Raw genomic sequence first — 25,597 nt, 5'->3', positions numbered from 1 at the left:
CAGTTTGTGTTTTTCCTGGCATGATTTCCCTGCTGGGTGGCCTGGCGATTCAGTGGTTAGCGCGTCGACCTCACAGTGCAGAGGTACAGGGTTCAATTGCAGCTACGGCCTCCATGTGTGGAGTTTGCATGTTCTGCCAGTGCCAGGGCCTGCGTGGGTTTTCTCCCGGTACTCCCTCCCACATTCCAAAAACATGCATTCCTTATGCTTTTTATATTGCATCCTTACTTCATCTTAACCTCCTTTGTTCCCTTATGTCTCCTTTCAGACCAATTTTTTCTGGCATTTTTTCCAAGTCAAGTACAACTTTGTAGTGAAATATTGCACATGCAGCACTTCCTAACCTTTGTTTCTTTCCTTTCTCTATTGTCCCCTCTCCCCGATTTTATTCTTCTTTTCATTTTTGTTTAAACCTACTTTGCTAACCTTCCTTCGTTGTTCTGTGTGTGCGCGCGTGTGTGGATATAAACATTTGTTTCCTGTTTTGTGAATGGTTTAATCCGTGATTTGTGACGTAGAGGGCGTAGCCATTATATCATCGTTCCTCGCGTTCTCGGCCAGGAAGCTGGGTTAGTACATCGTCAAAATAAGAGAAAGGTTACTTTTGGGACAGAAATGAAATGCCCCTAAGAAGCACTTGCGTACTTTAGTCTTGGCTTCTGTATTAAATAGCAAACATGTTTTGAAAAGAAACGGTACCGAATGCTGGTAAATGTGAAGCGTCGACTGTCATATTTAATTTAAAAGCGTTTTTTATACCATCAAACAGAATTTAAATATCAAATTGTTTCAATGACATGGAAGGACGATAGTTTAAAGATTTGAAGTGACTCCTCTTATCTTATTTTGTAGAAACCCTGACCGGTAGTGTCCGTCCTCCGCTCGACGGCTGCGCGCGCGTGTCCGCGTACTCTTGTGTGCCCGCAGACATCTGTGAGCGGTATCGTTGCACGTTGAACGAAAGAAGCGAAGAGGAAACCTGCTCAGGTTGGTCTTTGCTTCTTTTCGTCTATTTATCTTCTTTCCTTCTACGGTTTGCTATTCTTCCTCGACATGGCCATTTTCTTCTTCTACGCTTTAAATGAGACCATTTTTATTTCGCTCCGTAACAATGCTGTCTTATTACACATGACTTGTGGATTTCATAATGAAATACGTCGTATTCCTAGTGTTGGCTTGTAGTTTATTGCAGAATTGTGGTAGCGCCCGTGTTGAGCATTTCAGGACCGAGGACAGCTCCGAGTGTGGCCGTCAGCCTATTCGCGCGGATTCGGGAACAGATGCCAAATACTGCGAATAGTAAACGTTTTGAATTTCCTGCGTTAATACTTTAATTCCTAGATAAACAGTAACCTAGATAGTTTTTTTTTTAAATAACAACTTTATACCCTAACTTGAACAACACAAATGAAAAAATATCTTTTGAAAAGGTGAAATGAAAATTTAACAAACGGAGATAATGTGGTGTGCACACACTCTTATAACTAGGGAGGTGGCTGTGCTCACAATTTGGCAATCACGTTTAAATGGATGTTAAATTGGAGTGGGTACTACACCTGCCAAAATTTAAGTGCATCCTACTAACCCCAAATAAAGTTCAGCTGTTCTAGTGCAGTGGCGGTTCTAGACCAGTTTTAGAGGGGCACCTTGAACCCGCTACAACAAAGAGGCAGACACCGAGATAAAGCCAGACGATGGTGTTGAGGGAGCAGAAGGTAAAGCAGGTTATGAGCGCTACTCAAAGAGATAACCTGTGTCTCCCAGATCATTTGGCTTTCAGAAGAAAAGACACAGTTTAGGAAAGAGAGACCCTTTGAGATCCTGAGAGTGAGATACAAGCAGGACGTGAGACATAGACTGAATATCGAGATGCAGTACATGCATCCACAAGCACTGGACTATGCAGGTGAACTACATGTCTGCTAAGTGAGTGCTTGCGTGTTACTTCTTATTTTACTGACATCAAAATGACCACTAAACAAATGTTCATTTACCTTGGACTAAACACACAACGATGCCAGCATTGTAGCAATTTAGGCAAAAGTCAAAATGAACACATTTGGAAGTATGGACAAATAACAACGTCGAGGAACGCACAACATTACAGCAACTTCGTATGTAAATAACATTTACAGGAGGTTACTATTCCGGACTTGATTGGTTATGTGTTGTGGTAAGGTTAAATAACATTAGCGAGAAGCAGGCAATCAACTCAAGCTGACATAAACGCCTGGTCTGGCAGACGTGCTTTTAAAATTCATAAAGTCAGCCAACATTTCTTGAGTAGAAATCTGACATCGGAACATTACAATATTGCTTGTGGTGACCGGTTCTTGCTAGCTTTGACTGCCTCTCATCGCTAGATTGCTTTTAGCTCATGGCATATGTCAACAAAACTTGAGTTTCATTGGTGCAGCACACGAGAGGATCCTGTCGTGAAAAGCTTGTGTGTCTTTTTATTTTGAAGGCCAGACCTTGCCGACTGCAGGATGTTTTACGCTTGTTGCCCGAGTGTTGCCAAGTCATTAATGTCATTAATAAAAACTTGCATCATGAAATACGCCTTGCCATCTGTCAGCCCTTTTAGACAAGATACAGCAGATTGACTAGAATGTTGACTCATGGGCATTTGTTCAACTGGAGTATGACGCCTAGTTTAATAATTACAGGACTGCATTATCTTTGCTCAGGGTCATGCGTGTTCTCCATGTTCCTGTGTGGGTTTTCTGCGGGTACTCCGCTTTCCTCCCACATTCCAAAACCATGCACGGCAGGTGAATTGATCACTCAAAATTATCCTCAAGTGCAATTGTGAGTGTGAATGCTTTTGTTTTGGTCTACTGTATGTGTGCCCTGCGATTGGCTGTCCACCAGTTCTTGGTGCACTCCGCTAAGTTCCCCAAAGTCAGCTGAATTAGGGGCCAGCACGCCCACGACCCTCGTGAGGATAAAGCATTCAGATAATGGATGCATAGATGCATGAGTGGTACAGGTCACATTAGTGGTTCAAGTTTAGAAGTTTGATCTTGATCTCATAATTATTTCATAAAAAAACTAGCATTTCAACATGGTTCTGAAGACTTTTGATGCCTAACCCTAAACCGTCAGCAGTCAAATTGCTCAAAGGGCCGTTTTCTTAAGCAGATCAGGTTGTGTGTGCATGTTTCTGCATGTATGTGTCCAAGAATAAGGCAACGTCCCAATTGAGCTTCTTTTCCAGAATACAGGATATTTTAACCCCCCCGGCCCCCCCGCCATAGTTAATCAACTCCCCAACGCTTTATTCATATCAACTTTCATAATTAAAATTGTGCATCTGTTTGATATATACTGTAATTTTATTTGCCGTATGAGTCAACGGCATGCACACGGCAGCATGTTGACATGTATCCGTTTGTGTATGCGAATTATCCATAGTTAAGCACTTTAAGTGGGTATTTTAATAATTCTGATTATCATAATGATGATAAAGACATCTAGAAAGGCACTCGTTGTAGTTAAGATGAAAACCAGAACCCAATTGTTCCGCACACCTTCAAGCACTGTCATTATTATTCATATTTTATTCATTGCAAAAAAAATTAATAGCACAAGAAAATATCACGTCACGGTCATATATTGTTATAATGACATGTCAAGCCCAGAAAAAAATGTCCATAAAAGTGACAAAAGCGGAAGTGGGAGATTTCTTAATGCAGTCTTATGGTGCGGAGGCTTTGAAAAAATTCCAAGTATGTCATGTGTGTGTGTCCTACATATAAAAGGACTCTGGAAGGCAAAGTGAAGGAAAAAGTGTACACACATGTGCGGAAAAAGAGAAAGTGGTCTGTGACTTATGTAAGTGTGTGTGTGTGTGTGTATGTGTGCGTGTGTGTGTATTAATCCAGTGGGGTTTTTATCCTCAGTGAATGGGACAGTGGAGCTTTGCAGTGATTATCCCCACAGGCAGGCAAGCAGGCCTCCCCCGATGATGACTTTGAGTCTGCTGCCGTCTTTCCCCATCCCACGTCTTCCTTTCTCCACATCCCCCAAACGTTCTCACGTTTCCGACAGAACATGTTGGAAACCTTGTGTTAATTTATGCTCAAAATCAGAGGCGCCTAATTAATATAATCCACTAATCATTTACATTATTAAAAGTCATGTCATCTTTTTGACCCATCACTTGACCCCCCTCCGCTGGTTAATTAAGATGTAATGTCAATGATGTCACAGTCGGGCGCCATTGCTGTTTGCGCTCGGTGTTTTTCCATTCGTCTTTGCATGGCTCCACCCGGCCAGTGAGGCACACCCACCTCATTTGCCACTTGGCTCACCTGGGTGCACAGGTGTTGCTAATTAGCAATCAGCCTCGATTTAAGCCTCTGCCTGCACCTGACCGCTCTTTGCCGGATTGTTCTTTCGTTGTGATGCAAGACTCTTCGGCGCTCTCTGTATTGATTTTTTTATTTTAAAAAAATGAATTTATTTTTAAAAAAATGTAATAATCTTATTGATTTTCCTAATAATGACTGCAGTTCTTCCTCGGCCTTTCTTGCGTTCTGTTTTCCTGTCCCTGTTGGCTGTTCGGTGTTGTGTTGCGATGACATCGCCGTATGACTTCCAGTTGTGCGATGCGTGGGTTGTGGACATGGAGTCCTTTCCGATGGTTGCTGTAGTTGGGTCGGGTGTAATGCATTTGTTTTGGTTCGGACTACACCCTGAACTAATTCAATTAACAATTAGCATGAATTACGATTTACAAAAGTATTGGTGAAATAAACAATTTTAAATTGTTTCACTGAATTGTGTAAGAATCAGAATTAATTGTAAATTTAAAAAATGGGCATGAATTATTATCTAATTAAATCCTTCTCCATAAACTAGGAAAATATTCGTCAAATAATCTGCTTTGAATAGTTTATGGGGCATCGTGGTTGACTGGTTAACACGTCCGCCTCACAGTGCGATGTTTTTGGGTTCAATTCCGGCCTCGGCTTTCTCCCTCTTTATACATTCTTCTTGGCTTGTCGTTGTCATTACGTAAGAGAGGGGAAAAAACACAGGCTATTCCATCTGTGTCATCATCTTTCCTTCAGATGTAATAAACAACAAAACATGCATCTACTGCTGTGACGGTTGTCGACACAAATAGCCCCAAAAGTCATATTTTTAGGCACGCCACTGTGACGGCAGATTTCTCTCTGCGGGCGACTCCTTCTTGTCTCTCCACAGGCTCGCGATAATGCGCTGCCACCATTTTGAAACTCTATCCGTTTTAGGACTGGAGCACGTCGACATCACCAATCTGAGGATCTGATTTGATTGCTGGTGCCGGCCGTCCAGTGCGGATGTGCTTGCGTGTTTTTTTTGTCCTCCACCTGCATTCTTTGAAACATTTCTCTAAGATCAATTGATGACTAATTTGTGTGGGAGTGTGACTGCGAATGTGAATATTTATTTGATATGCACCTTGCAATTGGCTCGCAACCACGCCGGGGTGGACCCTGCCTCTCAAACCCGAAGTCAGCTAGTATAGGATTCAGGTCTCCCCAATGAGGAAAAGAGCTACAGAAAATGGAGGGGCAAAAATTTTATTATAATAATAGCATCAATGTTGATGTATAGTCATAAGTAATATCCATCCATTTTCCGACCCGCTTTATCCTCACAAGGGTCACAGACGGTGTTGGAGCCTATCTCAGCCGTCTTCGGGCAGTAGGTGGGGGACACCCTGAACCGGTTGCCAGCCAATCGCAGGGCACACAGAGACGAACCACCATCCGCGCTCACACTCACACCTCAGGACTATTTTGAGTGTTCGATCAGCCTGCCACGCATGTTTTTGGAATGTGGGAGGAAACCGGACTACCCGGAGAAAACCCACGCAGGCCCGGGGAGAACATGCAAACTCCACATGGGGAGGTCCGAGCTGGAATTGAATCCTGTAAGGTCGACGCGCTAAGCTCTGGACCACCGGGCCGCCGTCATAAGTAATATATACAGTATACTTAAATCACATGAACTTTAAGTGTACAGGAGATGTATGGAGTCACATTTTCAATTGTCAAAGAAGTGTAAAAATGTTCTACGCGGTCCCACTCGTCTAATTTCCCGAATAATTTATTACTGTTTGTGGAATCTGAAATTAAGCTCCCTGAGTGTTCGATGGCTCACGACAGTTGGCAAACGACACTGTAAACAAACAGAAAAGTTGGATTAAATCAAACTTTCAAGGTAGCAAACTTTGATAGATTTTTGAGATAGGCAACTCGACAAAATATTTGAATTTTTGCTCATGTGAAAATTGGCTTTCCTGCATTTTCAACAAAGAAATAGGAGTTTACGGAACTAATTGACCCTTCGTCTGAACAAAATGGATGGCTAGTACCTTATCATTACTTTCAATGGGAAATTTTGTATCTGTCAAAATGGTGGGCCACCAAACAGAATTACATTATTTTATATTGCTATATTAATAAAGATAATCAATGTGCTCCAGCTTTTCACAACCAACCAATGGCGATGAGGCAATGTTTTGATTAGCTGCTCCGACGAAAACAAAGAAAACGAGGTGATCCTTTGGTGCTGGCTGACGTTTTGCACCACCTTGGGTACAGGCTTTGTGCACATGCGTGAGTGCGGGGGTGGGGGTGGGGGGGTGTTATTATAAAGTGGCCAACTAGAAGAGTCAGCATGCGGATATTTTTATTTTTTTTTCTTAGGCTCCGGGCAGCCATGATGCTCTGTGGCCTGCTTACATCCGAGCATGCGTGTGTGTTTCTTGTTTATAGGTCAGCATGCTTTGACAACACACACACACACACACACAGTCTGTATGTGTGCATTGTATTTGTGGATGTGCTATTCATTTTTTATTTGTCTCAGTACTGATAAAAAAAAAAGATGTCCTTTTTGCAGCAGGGAATATAATCAATACAGTGCTTTGCAAAAGCTTTCTTCATTTGAAATGCTATTCCAGGTCTTGACTACAGACTCATTCAGTTCTAGTTCTAATGTGTTCCTCCTCATCAGGAGGTGAAATGCATGCTCGATTGGGTTCAGGTCTGGTGATTGATTGGATGCATTTTCCTGTAAATTGCCGGACAAAATAGTTTTGTAGACTGCATAATTAATTTTGCTACTACCGTCAACATCCACGTTGAAGCAACCTAAGTATTGAAACGGCTACGATGATGAAGATTTGTCTTTGTATTTCTCATGCAGTGCGTTAGCCTCTGCTCTCCAGCCACACCAATCACATGCGTGGCTGTCACTTCAAACTAATTTCACAAATCCAGAGCAGGGTTCTCAAGCACTGTGGCTGACTGAACAAAACATGCTGAGCTGTGATATTTAATGCCAGATCATATCGGCACATGGGGACTTTGCTTCATTTCTTTTTTTAAATTATCATTATATATTTTTTGCTTGAATTTACATTTTTTTGGGCGGGAGATAGCATATGTGAAAATGTGATTTGATTAATCACTGTTTGGCCTGAATGTGGGATATGTAATTGCTCTTACAATTGCTCTTCAATAATGTGGCAGGTTTATGAGGTCGACATTGTATCTGTCAACAGTGGTTGCCATGAATAACTTAATTGCATAAAAGTCATAATGAAGGATAAATCAACAACCCCAACCTTTACACAACATATTTTTCTTTAACTCCTTTATTTAACCCCCGAGTGACAAGATGCAGCCAGACAGAGATTAAACAAACAAAAAACCCCAGTATGTGAAATGAGAAATGAAACATGTTCATAAGTTATACAATTTCAATAATGAAACAAATAAAAGCGCCCTTCAAGAATGCGGTCTAACAGCACCCAGACAGAGCACGTTTTCTAATGAAATCTTCTGGAACCCGAGCATGTATCCTGCCATGAAACTGCAGGTCATACGAGAGCATGAGAACAGTAGAAAGAATGACTTCCATTCAACATTTCAAAATACCGATAATTCAGTTCCACAGAGACTGAGTGTACCAACAACAGACCTTAATATTTTCTTGGCCTGACACAAACTCCAAATAGTGGCTGGATTTCTATCTTGAGAATCCTTCTGCTTCCTCCGACATTATTTTTCATGCAGTCGAAACGTGACATCGTACATTGACGAATGCTCATATCCCAGAATGCTTCACTTCAAGCTGTAAACACTGTAGTTACCCCCTTTTTTAATGTATTCTATCTCGGAATGCGGTCTCCACCATATATATATATATATTTGTTAATCTCTTAATTATTCAATCTGTTCCTCGTCAACGCACGTGGGAAAGAAAACCGCGATTGCAGCAATTCTGACACGCGATGACGTTGCCCCAAGATCCGTCACAGCGTGCCAGAGAAGTGGAACGCACTTGTGTACTGATCATTTTAGACCCCCTGTGCCTTGCCAACGTACCAAACGTCAAACCCGAGCGCTTACGTTGTATGCGTAGGAAAGACAAAGGCGTTTGAGGAGAGAGTGTAGAGCGAGACCAAATCCTCTTTTCCTCATTCTGACTTTAATCCTCCTGAGCCCGGGAGCCGCTGTCCGTCAAACCAGCAGATTGGGTGGGGCGCGGGCGATGTCAGTGCCTCTCTTGATGGCTGTGAAGATGAAGACCAGGTGGCAGGCCGTTGCCATTAAAGTAATTTAACATTAAGTGGGAGGAAAACGGAGTACCTGGAGAAAACCCACACAGGCACAGGGAGGACATGCAAACTCCTCACAGGAAGCTGGAATTGAACCCGATACCTCTTCACTGGGCACCGGGCCACCCTGTCATGAATACCGTATTGGCCCGAATATAAGACGGTGTTTTTTGCATTGATATAATACTGAAAAAGTGAGGGTCGTCTTATATTCTGGGTCAAGACATTATACCCATTCACGACGCTAGACGGCGCCAGATATCATTGAAGCGAATGCTGAACTTGACTCCCCAGGCTAAAGCGAACCCCTGTCACAAAGAATAAAAATGAAAATAGCGGTAGCACAAAGAAGTAAAATAAAAAATAGAGGTAAGAAAGGAAATAGAAGACAGTAATGGAAGAGACAACAGGAAATGGAGAAACGTAGCTACAATCTGGTGAAAAGTGGGTCGAAGATCTGCCTGGTTGACCGGCAGCTGAGGAGAAGTTATGGTGTGAACTTCAAGATGCTTTTTCTCTCAAATATATTGTTATAATTATTTGTTTCAGATGTATTGTAATCATTTTCTGTATAAAAATTAATATGGTGTTCAAAAAGTCTTTTTTCAAACTTGTGTCTTAAAAAAGAGGGCGTCGTCTTATAATCAGGGCCATCTTATATTCGGGCCAATACGGTAAATCAAATTAAATTAATGACTAATAGGCAATAACATACATTTGAAATGTTTCTATTAAATCAACTAAATCAATCACACGTGTATTAATTTCAAATTTCCACACAGGTTTTGCAATTTTTTTTGCAAGGCTGCATGCATAGGGTTTTATCCAAACATCCCAAAAGCCAATGAAGCAAATATAACCAGTAGACCATCATTTAAATGTATTCCTGCTATGTCGTAATGATCAATAGATAGCAGGGGAAAGACTTCATCGACTCCTTATCAGTTGTCCATTGTAAGGGACGACGATACAGTTTTCCATTTTTAAAATATGGGAAGGAGACAAGGCTGGAGGAAATTGGAAGAAGCCTCAGACAGCCAGGAAGCTGTCCCACTGCAGTAAGATAAGCACACAATCAATAATAAGTTGGCGGATGTCGCTCCACGAACTGAAAAGACACTTGCCTGGTCACTCGATTAGGGACCCCAAATCAACATATCGTCGGCCATGTAGCATATTGGCCAAAGTCATTTTTCAATATTTTTGGAAATATATTTTCCTTTTGCTTACATTGCTTATTTAAAAAAAATACCAGTGCGTGTTCTAAAAATAGTGTTTTCATGTCATCTTGTTTTCCAAGAATATTGAAAAGGGCAATTATGCTATGTGGCCAACACACTGTGTTTATATTTGACCTCTCTTGCATTATTTTCATGGTGGGGATGTAAAATGTGGATATGAATATTTTAGAGTGCAAAAAAATGGGTGTTGAATTATTAACGAGGAGGAGATGGGCGGAGGATGCGGATACATCATCATAGACCACTCAATGTGCGACCTCATACTTTCCTTAAACACTAGCTAGACTCAAACATCCCGATGCAAGTGGAAGATGCTAGCTTAGTAGCATAAAGATGCCTCATGTGCAAGACCAAAACATTTCTGTATAATGAATCTGATCATGTGTGTCTTAACACGGATTTAATCATTACTTGTGTGTATTTAAGAAAATACATGGGAAGAGGACCTTGAAAAAAAATTAATGTGTCACAATCTCAATATTGAGGAGAGAAAAATCATATGAATTTTTTTTTCAAAATACTTCAGCCATATTTTCTATTATTAATCATGTCCCAATTCTAAACAGTCCTCGTTACTTTAACCTGCCGTACAATTCCTCAGCAGAAAATTGGATTTGACGCATACCACAAACCGTGTTAAAGCGGACATAAAAGACAATTTGGGCACTGGAGATCAACTAATTCATGTCTCCAAATGTGACTGTGGTTGGATGGATGGAGCTCATTCTCCGGGTCCTCTAGTTGTGAGTGTAACACATGAATGTTTGTGCACATCAACCAGTCTTGCGTGTTGCGATAAAGTGTAAATAATGCAACACTTGTGTTTCACAATCGGCCACTACTGTTACTCAACTACAGAAAGGACCAGGCACCTAATGCGGCATTACGCAGCCCTCAACAGCAATTAGCCAGTATTTCTTTCTTCCGGTTATCTTCTGACCATCTTGTCTTTCTTCTTCCAGTTAGGTTGAGTTCACGTTTCAACACCCAACATGGCGGATGAAGCAGACATGCGCAACGAGCTGTCCGACCTGCAGACTCGCGCCGACCAGATAGCCGACGAGGTAAAATGCTAAAACACTGACATGACTTGGTCCGCTTGATGAGCTAAGAGGAGCTCAGAATAACAGAGCGGCCTCCAATGAGCTCATTAAATATTCATCAGCACATCATACAGAACCAGAGAGGCTTAGAGAGGGCTCGTGGATGAATGCAGTGATAAAAAGCTGCAAGGATGGATAGAAATGAGGAGGATAGAAAGGATGACTTGATTTGTGGAGGATTCCAAAATGGAATGTGCATGGAAGTATCTTGAAAGGAGAGAGAATAATTGAAAGTGAATTAAAGGCAGAGAAGTGACAGAATGAATGATAATAATAATAATAATAATAATGTCACAATAAGAGCATTCACATATTCGATGCTAATATTGTCTTGTTGTGTTGCAGTCTCTTGAGAGCACTCGCCGCATGCTGGCTCTGGTGGAGGAGGTGAGTTCACTGACCCTCGTACATCTCACTCGTACATCTCTCACCTCAACGCTCGAGAAAAAGTCACTATCGGGCATTGCTGTGTGTCACATCAAACGCACCCCGATGAGCTTCCACTTTTAGACCAAACTTGTCATCTCTTTTGTTGTCGTCGTCTGTTGTGAGGTGTTTAAAAATAGCGCAGCGTGCATAATGTCCCCCTTGAATAAGACAGCAGCAGCTGGCCTTACGCGAGCTCATCGGGCTACATTTGCATAAATCGGGTTGGCAGGAGCTCAGCGGCTGCGGGGGATCGGCCCGAGGACTGAAGGGGACCCGCTTAACACAGCAAATGCTCAACGAGCACACAACTTGCCTGGGACACATGTGTCTTTGAGCAATGGAATGAACACGGTTGCACAAACAGCTAACTCCATCTGTTGTTCTTATTACCTTCAAGCACACTACGTGTGGGAGGTTATGCTTTGGTGGCTGTTAGTTAGTTAGTCGGTTAAGTCAGTCAGTCAGATGGAGGATTAATAGAAAACAGAGTTGATTCAGTAATTATTCATTCGCAGGGTTGGTTAGTTGTTGAGGTACAGTGAAACTCCTCTACAACAAAATTATGTTTGCAGCAAGAAATTTTTCACAACAGGGTTTTTTTCACTGTAGCAAATTTGATCTCAGATGTAAACACACATACACAGTGTAGAAAGAAAAAGGAAAGAAATTGCGAAATTTACGATCAGCATTCACTTTCACTGACATGAATTCCTTGGATAATGTCTTTTGTTTTGCTTCCTCCGTCTTTAATTTTGATCACAGAGCTCTTCTTGTCTTCTTGTCTTAGCTGCTTGACATGCAAAGGTCCGTTTTGTAGCCATTTTAGCAATGCAACGTTCTTGCTGCGTCTGAAATGAACAATAACAAATATTCCCGGACTACTACGCATGTGTAAACCAGTGTGGTGGTTGCTGTTGCCATTTCCGAATGAAGCAGTAGAGGGTGCTGTTGGAGTAGACTTCGTTGTAGTGAATCTTGTCACGAGGCAAGAGTAGAGAAAAAGATTTCGTATAACGCAACATGGTTTTTTTTCGTTGTATGGGGGGCAGGAAATTGGGAATGGTGTTAATGCATGAAGATTTTTTTTCACACGAGGAGGTATTTATGTCCACGTAGGTTTCATTGTAGAGGAGTTTCACTGTAGTTAGTTGGTTAGCTTGTCAGATAGTTGAATGATGGTTGATAGACAACTCGATCAGTTCACTAGTTAGTTAAGTTTGTTAGTTGGTTAGTTAGCTAGTTAGTTAGTTAGTTAGTTAGTTAGTTAGTTAGTTAGTTAGTTAGTTAGTTAGTGCCAAAGGGAAAGTGATTTGTTACTTGTTACTTAATGTAAGTTGAGGGGTTCGCTGTTTATGAATGGATGGCTCTACGTTAAGAACAGATAAAAAGAGAGATGGACTCCATTTGAATGCAGCTTTTTTTTCCAAACGCCTGCACCGCAGTGCGATCGAGAAAAACGATTCTTCCGCAACTGAATCACTCCCTGCTTTCCTTTTCTTCAGCCAATCAGAAGCAATCAACATTAAACATGTCTATGCAATTATTAAAAAACGTGATTTTAAAAAAAATTAGGTCATCTTAACATGAAATAATCTGATACTCAAACATAAAATGATAATAATTAATAATATAATATAAAATTACACTTATGCTAAAAGCGGCACAAGGACTGGTTTTTCATCATTCAAGTCCACTTGAACTGGGGCCCACATGCAGCCGAGAGAGACTTGGTTGAGTTTGTTCTTTGTTGGTTTGTGTGCGTGTAACTCTCTGTGACAAGAGTCCAAAGACACAACAAAGAAGGCAAGGAATAATAATAATAATACATTTTATTTATAAGCGCCTTTCAAGACACCCAAGGACACTTTACAATAACAAAAAACACAAAACAATACGGGTTGAGCAGCGGCAGCCAAAATGCGTTCCTGTTCCCTTCCCTGGTCCCACGGTCGGTCACACGTGCCCATGCACGCCTTGTGGCCTTAGGCCGAGGGTAAAGATTAGGCTAATTGAATAAGCATGAGATAGGCAGACCCAGCAGGAAGGACACTCCATGATAAACAGCAGCTTACAACTTACATTTACAATGCATGAAGATCATCACCATCAGTCTCCGCTGCGCTACGCTAAAGTAGTCAAAGAGATCGGATTCATGACATGATTTAATAGCCGGGGACATTAAGGATGTCCACGCTGCTCTTACGATTGCGGGCAGGCCGAGAAAGGTTGGCACTGCGAGGTCGGCGTCCTTGTCTCGTGCTAATGTGATCCTCTCTAATTCTCCTTGTGCATGACCTTTCATGTACAAGATGGCGGAGCGCGATGGGAGCTTTTCTCCTACAGCGTGACCTCATAAAGTCTCGCTGCATTGCGAGCGCCAACCAGATGTGGATGAGCAACTGCAAAAAAAAAAAAATAACCCAAACACAAAACCTCATGCAATGTTTTATCAAGATTGGTGGATGGATTATTCATTTCTTCTCCATCCATCCATCCATTTTCGGAGCCGCTTAATCCTCACTAGGGTCGCGGGGGGTGCTGGAGCCTATCCCAGCCGTCTTCGGGCAGTAGGCGGGGGACACCCTGGATCAGTTGCCAGCCAATCGCAGGGCACACAGAGACGAACAACCATTTGCACTCACACTCACACCTAGGGACAATTTAGAGTGTTCAATCAGCCTGCCACGCATATTTTTGGAATGTGGGAGGAAACCGGAGCACCCGGAGAAAACCCACGCAGGCCCGGGGAGAACATGCAAACTCCACACAGGGAGGCCGGAGCTGGAATCGAACCCGGTACCTCTGCACTGTGAAGCCGACGTGCTAACCACTGGACTACCGGGCCGCCCTCATTTCTTCTCATTTTCTTTATTTTTGTCTCTGTCATAAATGCATTATAATTACCTACTTTTAAATGACTGATAATTATCTATTACATAATATTATCATAATTCATTTTTGCATTAACTTGCCTATGGCATATGGTCTGTTTGGAAACATAATAAGTGTGCGTTGAGAGACATTCTCTCCAAAAGATATAGTAGGACAAAAAAAAATCGTAAATTGTTGCTTAAATATGAAAAAGGTGAACATTCTATCCAGTCATACCTAAATAAATGATGTCACTACATGTCTTGATGTCATTTGGCATAGTCGTGCGGCGTGAGGGAGGGCCGGCTCTCCACTTCCACAATTCCTAGCGGCTAAGCAAGCGAGTGCTGATTCTTCACAATCACCCCCGTCAAGAAATCTTTTTGAGCCGGCGCAAGCGATCCGAGTATCAATGAAACCAGCGAGCGGGCGTGTGTGTGTGTGCCTTGCGGTCTCGCCGAGAAGGTCACATGACGCTCGGGTGCAGAAGAGTTGATGCGTGAAGCCGGAATATCTGTGGGAGGAGCTCACGGGGAGCAGGAAGCTGTTGCTTGGTTGAGCTTAGTGTGTGTTTAATCAAGTGTGTCCTTGTGTGCGTGTGCGCATGTGTGTGTGTGTGTGTTAGAGCAACAACGCAAATTAGACATGATGGCTTCTTTGTCAACAAATCTCAAGTACAGGGTCCAGTGAACACAACACACAAGCAAACATGAAATCAAAGTGGAACTGTGGAAAAGAAGGAGTCCAGAAAATTCTTCCATCGGGCTCCTTCTTGAAAATTAAGTGCGCGAGTTCTTGGAGCGTCAGCTTGTTCATACCGGAAGACTTATTCCAGAGCGTTCATTCTTGGTTGAGACTGGAATCCCGGCTAGTCAAAAAAATTTAGCCCAGAACATTCACTTTATTAGATTTAGTCCAGCTGCTTTATTGCTATAAAATTCAGTCCAGAGTGGTGGAATCTCAAAGGCTCAGTCCACAGATTTAATTTCGAGATATACCAAAAGATTCAACATTAATTCTTTTTTTTTTTTGGTAATCTTGATTGTTTATTGCTGAAAGTTCATTCCAAAAAGGTTGGTCCAGAAAATCAAGTCCAGAATGTTTAATCTTGAAAGGTTAGTCCCAGAAGATTTAGACCAGAACATCCAGTCGAGAAAATTTAGTCTGGCTGGTTTATTGTCATAAATTTAGGACAGAAAGGAAAATCCAAAAGTGTTCTAGTCCACAATGTTTCATTATCACTGTTGAAGGTTCGGTCCAAAAGCTCCGGTTCCAGATCGTCAAGTCCAGAAGCTTTTAGTCCAAAATTCCAAGTTGTTTTTATCCAGATGGTTTACTAAAACTCAATCTGGACAGTTCAGTCGAGAAGGTTTTTGTCCATAAAGTTTCGTGTGCAGCATTAAATTCAGAAGACTAACTCTAGAAGCCTTTATCCTGAAGATCCAGTCCAAAAAGGTTCACTACAGGAGGTGTTGTTTCTGGAATGCTCAGTCCAAGTTGGTTCACCCAGAACAATCAGTCCAGCTGTCTCATTCCAGAAAATGTCTGCCAACATTCAATACCATAACATGCATTCTAGAAAGTTTAGTCCAGAAGATTCAGTCTGTCAATCTTGAGGGTATAATCCATGTGGTTCGGTCTGGATGGTTATTTTTTGGAGGGTTTGGTCCAGAAAAGAGAGGGTCCAGGTGAATCGATCCATTCTGTCGTTTCGACCTAAGCCCGTTTCCTCTTTTCAACTTCTCTGATTTCAATTGTTCTTCGTCTTTTCTTCTTCCTCTTCTTCCACTGCGATAGAGTAAAGATGCCGGTATCAGGACTCTGGTGATGCTGGATGAGCAGGGAGGTGAGTTACCAATGGAAACGTCCCCAAATGTCCATTCTTGACCTTTTTAAAAAAAAAAAAAATCCTGTCTGGCCCGCTTTTCTCCTCAACTTGAACTGCTCTGTGCTTTGAGAATTAATGCGGAGTGACAGCACTTTATGCAGGCCAGAACATTTTTTTTTTAATGAGTAGCCTGTTCTCATGAAAATTTAGTAGGGCTTTATTCCAAACAAATTTTCGTTTTTTTTGGGTGACGTTTTGGTCAATATTAACACAAAATGTGAGGATTTTGCATTTGTTTCACCAGAGTAATGTTCATCACGTCACCTTTTTGTGTAATATTTCCTACTAAATGCTGCTGAGAACATGTTGCTGAGCTATTGCGGCTAATATGCACTGCGCTCTTTGCTTGCCGGCTTTTGCACATAAATCGTGCTAGTCATCATGACTGTACAGGTATTTTCTTTTTTGCATTAATGTAGAATAAAAAAAATAAAATAATATGGCAACTTCAGTGCATTCACGCCGAGGCAAGAACAGTTCCTGCTGTTAATGGCTGTGAATGTTGCTCATTAATTAAGTCCATCTGCACATCATTAAATGTTGCGTAAAGTCGAATAATAAACTGTTTTTGAAACCATTATTTTTATGTGATATTGATTGCCAATGATTCTTTTAATAATGTTTTTTTTTTTTTTTAATGAATTGATGATTGTTCCTAGCTGACTCCTGATTGTGTTAGAAGTTACCAGGATTCTTTAAAATTGTGCCAAAGATTGTATTCAAGAGAAATTATTTGACAAGATCAGGCATATGAATCGTTTACTGTATAGAAAACTATTTCAACAAACATATTTTTCTTGAGTATTTCTCAATATTCATGTAACTTTTCTTTTGTTACCTTTTGGAAGAAAAAAAAGATGACAGAATTAAAAAAAAAAACACCACTAAGGTAAATTTGAATCGGAAAATCTGTTTTGATTTTAAAGATGCAACTTCATCGAATTGAACCAAATCGAATTGTTGGACTTAAAAGTATCAAATTAACACGCTGCAAAAGTGTGGCCCATGCCTCCGCGTCACGTCTCGACGAAGGTAGGCAGTGATTTCCTTTCCACAAACTTTTTGTATCGACTTTATTTGTCAGTTTCTTTCATGTCAGGGGCCGTTTTGCCCGTTGCTCGTCATGATATGAGTGTGTACGTGCTTATGCGCCCACATGCATGGGCACACACACGTGTGTGCATGGATGTGCGGTAACAGGGTCGATCTCTGGAGATTGATGCTTGAAAAGCAGATCTTCAGTCATAAAGGTTGGGCACGCCTGCTTCGAGTCATTGCAGTGCAGGTAGGGTAGCCGCTAATGGCTTCCTGCATTTTAGCGTTCTGAAAGGGGATGTTAAGCACCAGGCCGATGGACCCTGTCCTCCCGCACTTGACTCTGACATCATGTCCATACATTTACACACACACACACACACACACACATGGCCTTCACGTTCGTGAAGGTACAGTGGCGCTTGTGCAATGAAGGACGTTTTCTTTCCCATGGGATGTTACAGGAATAGAAACAAACTGCGGCCAATCGCATAGCCTTTATTAACTTGTATGAAATCACTTCAAGCATATTGAATCCCCGGAATTTGCGTTTCGGATTTCATGAATTGACATATTCACTGGTTTATTTGTTTATTTATTTTTTGCCTGTTCTTAGTTACTTGCTGAAAAGAAAGTATTGCTTTGACGCTGCCTGGCGGCATCTTGATGCCAGTGTACTATGCTTTCTTTAGACAAAAGTAGTGCTGTGCTGCATTCTTGTGGGATCAATAGACAATTGAGAACCTTTTTAAGGTGGATTTTCACCTTCTGCAGCAGGGCTCGCTCCCTACCCCTGACAAAGAACCCCCACTGGAACGTTTTGCTCATTTGCACCATCATACAAATATAATAATTAAAAGGGCATTCTAGTCAATAATAGTCTTGACAGTCACGTTAGATGCAGCCCTATGAGTCTAAACATGGAATATGAATTAAGATACAATTTTTTTTTATCCGTCTCAGGAAGGTGGCCATCAATAAAAAATATTGATATGTCTTTACTGATGAACTTCAAGTCATCAATAGATTTATTGCATTTGCAATGTTAAGAACAACAACACAGTGGACACCACGATTGCATTCAAAGAAGCCAACAAAGGACAACGATGGAGGATTCACTAAGCTAACTAAACTAGCTAAGCACTTTTTGTACTGTGCCTCTTTGGTATACTGTACCTCAAGCAAGAGTGGGGGCAGAGTGGGGGCAAAAGTCATAAAATCATTAAAATAACAAATGTGAAACCATTTCTGACCCTCGCCGAGATCTTGAGTACAGTGTGAACAAACACTAGAGGACAAAGTGTCCCTTTCTCCCAATGGACATTAAAGCTATGGCCCTGAAAGAACCAGCGGGACACTCTGACCTTGAATTAGTTTTAATAGCCTAGCGCCCTATCGACCGTGTGAATGGCAGCCATGTCTAAATGTGCCTCACTGATGCTCGCGATATGCAGACTGACATTTTTTTTTTTGATGGAATGTCTGCTGTCCCTTCGCTTCTTGTCAGGTCGTGATCAGAGAAGGTTAAAAAAATCATACCCTGGAACCAGTTTCAATTTGTGGCATGAAATTTGGTAGGCATGCCTATTATGAGTAGACTCACCAAAAAGTCACAAAAAACAGGAAGTTGGTCATTTTGATTTGAAATCAATTGACTCTGCATTTCTTCTTGGAATTTTATAGGGAACTAGCTGGTAAGGCTGGTAAGGTGGGCCTTCGGCCCACAAAAGTGTTGTTGCTTGGTTCAACTTTTTGTTCATCTTCATTGCTTATCGCGAAAATAAAGAGATGTTTAGCTCTACTAAATAACTAACAATTTCATTGCAATGCTTGTGGGTAGACAACATTTTTTCGCTAAGATGCCCGCGCGGTCGTAGTGAGCCACTGCCTGAGCGGCGCAGTGGCGGCGTGCAGTGGCAGCGCGGTGAAGTAGGTACGTTTTGAAAAGGGACAGACGGAAGGACAGACCGCGTGCGGGACGACGCGCAATATATATATAGATTTATAAGCCACTATCATAAAGCAACCTGAAATTTGGTACATGTCTGTCATAAGTGGATCCTCCAAAAAAGTCTTGAAAAGACATAACCCCAAAAAATGCAGGAGGTCTGCCATTTTGGTTTGAATTCCCTCCAAACTTGACTCTATATTGCCTCTCAGAATTATTTTTTTTCCTAAGAATTGAGCGCCCAACGCCATTTTTTCATTTTAAAACATGAAATTTGGTGCGCGTGTCTTAAAAATGTCTCAGAAACCCACGAGAGTTTGCAATCCTCCCAAAATTGAAACCAGCCAGCAAAGCCAGCCTCACTTAGCAACACAATATTATTACTATTATTTTTTGTAGGCAAGTCTTTTATGGAGTACAGTACTTGTTCATTTATGATGTTACAAAAGCTATTCCAAACAATTTCGCATCGACCATAAAAGCTGGTGCTTCTCAGTCAAACCGGGTGGAGCGCTTGTGTGGTTTCCCGCTAAAATGCACAATTTTCACCGGGACACATAAACAAGTGAGTTTGAGGCTATACATACAAGGAGCCCGCCCCCCGCCCTCTGAAAGGTAGAAAGTAGCAGCCACGCGAGTGTGCGCTAGGCTCCTCTCCCGCTTGGCCTCCCCGGCGCGAGCTCGGAATCGCATGAATGACAATGCTCTCATGCCTTTGTCCTCACCAGAGCAACTCGATCGCGTGGAGGAGGGCATGAACAAGGTCAACGCAGACCTGAAGGAGGCCGAGAAAGATTTAAAAGATATAGGCCAGTGCTGTGGGTTGATATGCCCGTGTATTAAAAAGTAGGTACCGGCCAGGAGCCGCGTGCTCTTGCCTGTCCAGTGCTGGTGATGTCGCTAGTGATGGTCGTGATAGTGATGTCTGATGTCTCTCTTGTCACAGTCTTTTTTTTTTGTCTCTTCTCCTTTGTCACCCCCCACCTACCCCACAACCTCTGACCTTCCTCCTCCTCCTCCTCTTCTTCTTCTTCTCTTTTGCTGGAAAAATGTCATTGTGTTGGTAATCAGAGCAACTGGAGCGCATCGAGGAGGGGATGGACCAGATCAATAAGGACATGAAGGATGCAGAAAAGAATTTGAACAATCTAGGACAGTTCTGTGGTCTGTGTACATGTCCGTGTAACAAGTAGGTGGTGTGCTTCTGCGGCCTGTTTCGGGTCTGTACAGCACGATGATGATGATGATGATGATGCTGCACCGCATGCATGGATGTGTCGCTTGTACTCGGGGAAATTCTGCCACTTTTCAGCCTTACACAAATATATTCCAAACATATGGAGCAAGAAGCTACAAGGTCAACAGAGTAGAGTAAGACTTTCGATGGCGCAGTGCAGTCTTGACTCATACAGTCATCCACGTACAGCAGGGTCACCAAACTACGGCCCGCGGGCCGGATCCGGCCCGACTCCACATTTGGTCCGGCCCACCTGAACAATACCAGAGAGTCTTTTGATTTATTTTTCATCTATGTATATCTGTATTTTATCACAAAATGTGGCTTTTGCAATAAAATATTCCTTAGTTATGAACTATTTTCGTGATTAACTATTAGCTAGTAACAATTTCATAAACGGTGGCGGTATTCAACGAAAACAATCTGCGAAAACACTATGAATCCCGTCACAACAACAAGTACGATTTTTTTTGCATGGGCAAATGAGAGCAGACAAACTGTCAATGCTAAAAAGAGGAACGTTTGCTCAGCAAAATACATTTGTACGCCAAGCTCAGCCATCTGTTCGGGCTAACTTTCGGTTTGCTCAACTGATAGCAAGCAGCGGTAAGGAGAGTTTGTCAAGAAATGCATGAATGCTGTCGCGGAGGTGGTGTGTCCCGAGAAGAAAGACGTCTTTAATACTGCGAGTGTATCAAAAAAAGTTTTTTGATTTTGTGTTCGTTTCTGGGAAACAATACATTTTTACGTCTCGGTACTCTTGCAGTCACACTTTTGCTGTTACAAACTGACCCCGGACTGACTGGCACCCCCATCAGAGAAGCGAAAAGTTATGTGGCCCTAACAGGAAAAAGTGTGGGGAACACTGACGTACAGTATAACGCTACTTTTGTTTTAAAACAAAAACATCGTTGATTAAATTGCCATCCCAATACTGTGCGGGTGATTGCAATTAGATTTTTTTTTAGACTCGTTTAGCTCTACTCCATGGACACTTTTGTCTACTTGGTTGCATTTGGTGGGTACACTTCCGGGAGCTTAAGGCTCGGATCCATTTTGTGAGTGTACCGAAGTTGAGTTGTTGCATTCTTGCTCAATTCCACAAAGAAGCCTTGCTCCTATTAAATATGAATTGGCCGTAAAATGAAGGTCAGGCTGAAAACATGGTGAAATGTTCCCTTTGCACTAACCTCATGTGAAAGCTTGCGTGCATGCATAAATAACACAAAACGCCACAACCGGATTGATTATTTCTTTATTTTTTTTTCTTTAATTTCATTTCATTTTTCTCTCCAGCCTTTAATGGCTGTTTTCCCCTCACACAAGCCCTTCATTGCTCATTGGATGAGAGGTTCTTTTCCTGCAGGTAGCAGCGTCGGCAGGGACCACGGAGCCCCCCCCCCCCCCCCACCCCAATAATCCCTATAACCCAATTGCGTTACCCGAAACCCGACATATCATGATTTCATCATATTTGGAGAAACGGCGTGCCCAAACACTTTGCATGATGTCTTTTGGTCCGCAAAGCCTCTCGACAGCCAAAGTATGGCCCACATGACGCCATGTCTGAGCCTTGACGCCAACTGTGAACGACCACGCTGGCTCCTTCTATTCTTGGCAACAAAGTTGTAACACAACAGATTGTAATAATGGGCTGTCTTAGTATACTTTTTTTTTTAAGGGAAAAAAAAGCACATAAATATCAAAAGTTATTTGCAATGCGTTTAATTATTTTGGTAATACTGCTCACAATTTTATTTTTTTTATTGGACAGCAGCAACGTGCTATTTTCTAAATATGTCATTTTAATATATCATCATATCATGAACAGCAGGTTTCGACACATTCAGGAGGTGACGTACGAATAGAGCTCATTAAACATTTTTGACATGCGCATACCAGCATACCTGTGCTGTATTTGAAATGTCAAACGTTTTTTTCAATCCAATATTAATTTGGATTCATTTTAAAATATCAAATCAAAGGTATTGACAACAAGACCCGTGCCTGCGTTGTACACTGTCGGTCTGTGGCGAAGCACACGAGTCTCTTATGTAATGCCACAGTTGCGTCATGCGCCTCTTTACAGCAGCCTCGGGTCAAACGCTAGCGTCACAACAACATTCTGTGAGGAGCATCCCGTGAGCGTTTTTAAACCACGCTTTTAACCCATTTGGGGTTTTTTTTCTACCCAAGGCTTTTTTTCCCCCCACTCATGTTTTTATTACTGAAAAATAAAAGGAGAACATTTTATTATTTCTACAGAATATTGAAACAAATTGAAAAATAGAAATATTTCAACTAGAATTTTACTAAAGAGGAGGCAATGATATAACTGAAATAGTTTTGCGGTGTCAGGAAAAAAAGTACATATATGTGTGTGTGTGTGTATGTGTGTGTGTGTGTGTGTGTATGTATGCATGTATGTGTACATGTATAAAATTTAAAAAGCAGGTGTTTTCACCTATGCCAGTTTCTAAATTTACTATTTAATTATTATTTTTCGTATTATTGCTCATAAATTAAATACCCATTCATCCATTATCTGAACCGCTTTATCCACAGTGTGTGTCAGAGTCATAGGCATGCTGGAGCCTCTCCCAGCAGGCTTCAGGCAGCAGGCGGCGTCTACCCTGACCTGCTTGCCAGCCAATCGCAGGGCACACAGAGACAAACAAACATTCACAAGCAGTCACAACTGGGGACAATTTAGAATGTTCCATGAATCTGCCATGCATGTTTTTGGAATGTGGGAGGAAAACGGAGTACCCGGAGAAAGCCCACGCAGTAATGGGGACAACATGAAAGGCAAAGTAGCGCCCTCTGCTGGACAAATAAAAACAACAAATTGTCCAAATTGAAACGTTAACAGGAAGATTTACTTTTTCTTAAACGTGAGATCAAAGTAACATTTTCAATAATTATCAAACAGGTTTTAAAGGCCTCACCAGGTGCTCCACACAATTTGAATGTGTGCGTGTGCGTGCGTGTGTGTGCATGCTTGTGTTTGCATCCAGATGAAATGAAGGGCCTGCTGTCAATCATCACCCACACTGTTTTTATTATTAGGATTATTTTCCACACCGAATCTAACCACGTGGCTTTCTTTTTGTAGACACAGCCATCCTTTTTTTCTCTTGCCCCGCCCCACCCTTTCTTTTTGTGTATCATTTGTGCATCTGTATGTGTTTGTCCTCTCCTCTGTGTGCTTCACTATTGCTATTATTATTGTTGTTATTATTGACGTGCGTGTGGCGCAGACGCCAATTGATCCCGGATCAATTATTGCACAGATTCTACTGTCAATGCATGTGCGTTGCTACTAGCAGGCCAATTCTTTTTTTTTTTTTTAAATTGTGTATTGTACAGTATGCATGTTTAAACACACACATAGAGTACACACACATCATTGGTATCACAAGTGACGTGTATATGTGTATGCGGTGTAGGATTAAGGGCGGGGGACAGGCCTGGGGAGGCAACCAGGACGGTGTGGTCAACAGCCAGCCCGGCGCTCGGGTGGTGGACGAGCGCGAGCAGATGGCCATCAGTGGAGGCTTCATTCGCAGGTGTGTGCCTGTGTGTGTGTGTTGTTCTGAATTTGCTTCGTCATTTTGCATTTCATATTTTCAGAAGCTGACATTGTGATTGCCCGCATGTGTGTGTGTGTTTTTCAGGGTAACGGATGACGCCCGCGAGAACGAGATGGACGAGAACCTGGAGCAGGTGGGCGGCATCATCGGCAACCTGCGTCACATGGCTCTGGACATGGGCCAGGAGATCGACACCCAGAACCGGCAGATCGACCGCATCATGGAGAAGGTGACGCAAGCTTTCTGCGTTCACCAGCCCCCCATTGCCCCACACACATGGATACACAGATACATCTAAATACGTATCTACAGATCAGCAGAGTTTACGTGCAATTTTTTCCCCACTGACTGAAGTCTGCATGAATGTCGCTTCCCTCTTGCAGGCCGACTCCAACAAGACTCGAATCGACGAGGCCAACCAGCGTGCAACAAAGATGTTGGGCAGTGGCTGAACAGCAGCACCCTGGACACCTAAATCTCTCTCTCACACACACACGCACACACACACACACAAACACAAATACAGAGAAACACCTAAAACCCACCCCTGTATCGCCTCTGCAAAATGATGCTTCTATCGTGATACATGTAGACGTTTGCACATATCAGCACTTCCATTTATTGTTACGTGTTGGTTCCCCATCCCTCACTCTTCCTGTTTTTTTTTTTATGTAATATATAATATTTAAAAAAAAAACAATCACATTGACTGTTATCTGGATTTAGTGACTATATACTGTACGGGAGCATTCTGTATATGATGAAAATTTGATTCCAGTCACTTAAATGCTGATGCCAGAGATTGTATATATTTATGCTTTTGTCCTCAGGGAGCGAAATCAGACCAAGTTCCAATCATTCCATCTGGCATTTTTATCGATTATAAAGAGCAGTGGGTGGCTTACTTTGCCATTTAGCTTTTAGCACATTCAGCTCCTCCGCTGCTCGAACATTAATTATTCATTCGCCGGTATAAAAATATCCTAACGTGCTATATATGAACAGAGGAGCGGCCCATATCTCTGACAGTTCCCTCGGCCCTGTCTGCTACATCGTGCCACTCTGTTTGTTTCATCCTTTCCAGACTGTGAGAAAGTCACTGCAAAAAGAGATGTACCCCGGGAAAATAAAGCCAATAAAACCTTCAGAACTGTAGAAAAAAAAATCGCTTCTTTGGTATTTTTTTTCATTCCAGATTTGATTTTCCTCATTACCTCCTCCATGGTCACATGAACTCAATTAAGGTGAAATTAATTTACAATCGGATTAAATAAGCCTTTGATGACGTTCATGCTACAAGACTTCTCATTTATTCCAAGAAATGACCTTTCACTTTGCAGCGGGTCGGTCAGGAGTCAAGGAGCTTATCTTAATCACTCATTTGAAAGTATTTCTTCTTGACATATTTAAAATGACAAAAATAAAAGAGAGGTGCAGCAGGGAATTACACTAACGGGTGTCTAGTATGGCGCATTGGGCCTACAGGATTGGGATTAGAGCGACTAATCCGCTCTACATCCATTTTGTGACTCCTACTCCATACACACAGTTATAAATACACCCAACATGGCTGAGTTACATCCAAATTCAGTTTAAAATGCCATACACGCAGTTATAAATACACCCAAC

The 25,597-nt window shown here is 42.0% G+C and overlaps 1 protein-coding gene and 2 long non-coding RNA genes across 4 annotated transcripts in view; 2 read left to right on the top strand and 1 right to left on the bottom strand.

The window, feature by feature from the left end:
* The window catches only part of LOC127600078 (uncharacterized), a 44,477-nt gene that overhangs the window by 6,066 nt on the left and 12,814 nt on the right, over positions 1–25,597 (bottom strand). The gene's annotated exons all lie outside the window — the stretch shown is intronic.
* Positions 837–25,133, top strand: LOC127600045 (synaptosomal-associated protein 25-A-like). 2 transcript variants are annotated; one of them, XM_052064404.1, is made up of 8 exons: positions 837–987; positions 10,827–10,928; positions 11,313–11,354; positions 16,065–16,113; positions 19,867–19,984; positions 23,825–23,944; positions 24,053–24,197; positions 24,352–25,133. In XM_052064404.1, exons 2-8 carry the CDS (start codon positions 10,857–10,859, stop codon positions 24,418–24,420), a joined length of 615 nt encoding a protein of 204 aa, XP_051920364.1. In that variant the 5' UTR covers positions 837–987; positions 10,827–10,856; the 3' UTR covers positions 24,421–25,133. The 2 variants fall into 2 exon arrangements, with proteins under 2 accessions (XP_051920364.1, XP_051920362.1); XM_052064402.1 differs by lacking the exon at positions 19,867–19,984 and adding an exon at positions 20,210–20,327 and having other exon boundaries at positions 838–987.
* LOC127600072 (uncharacterized) lies at positions 11,361–13,815 on the top strand. The gene is made up of 2 exons (XR_007962249.1): positions 11,361–12,611; positions 12,677–13,815. It is a non-coding gene; the product is annotated as an uncharacterized LOC127600072 (long non-coding RNA).

Source organism: Hippocampus zosterae, chromosome 4, assembly GCF_025434085.1.
Source record: "Hippocampus zosterae strain Florida chromosome 4, ASM2543408v3, whole genome shotgun sequence".
Lineage (NCBI taxonomy): Eukaryota > Metazoa > Chordata > Actinopteri > Syngnathiformes > Syngnathidae > Hippocampus > Hippocampus zosterae.
This window is presented reverse-complemented; position numbering and strand designations above follow the sequence as displayed.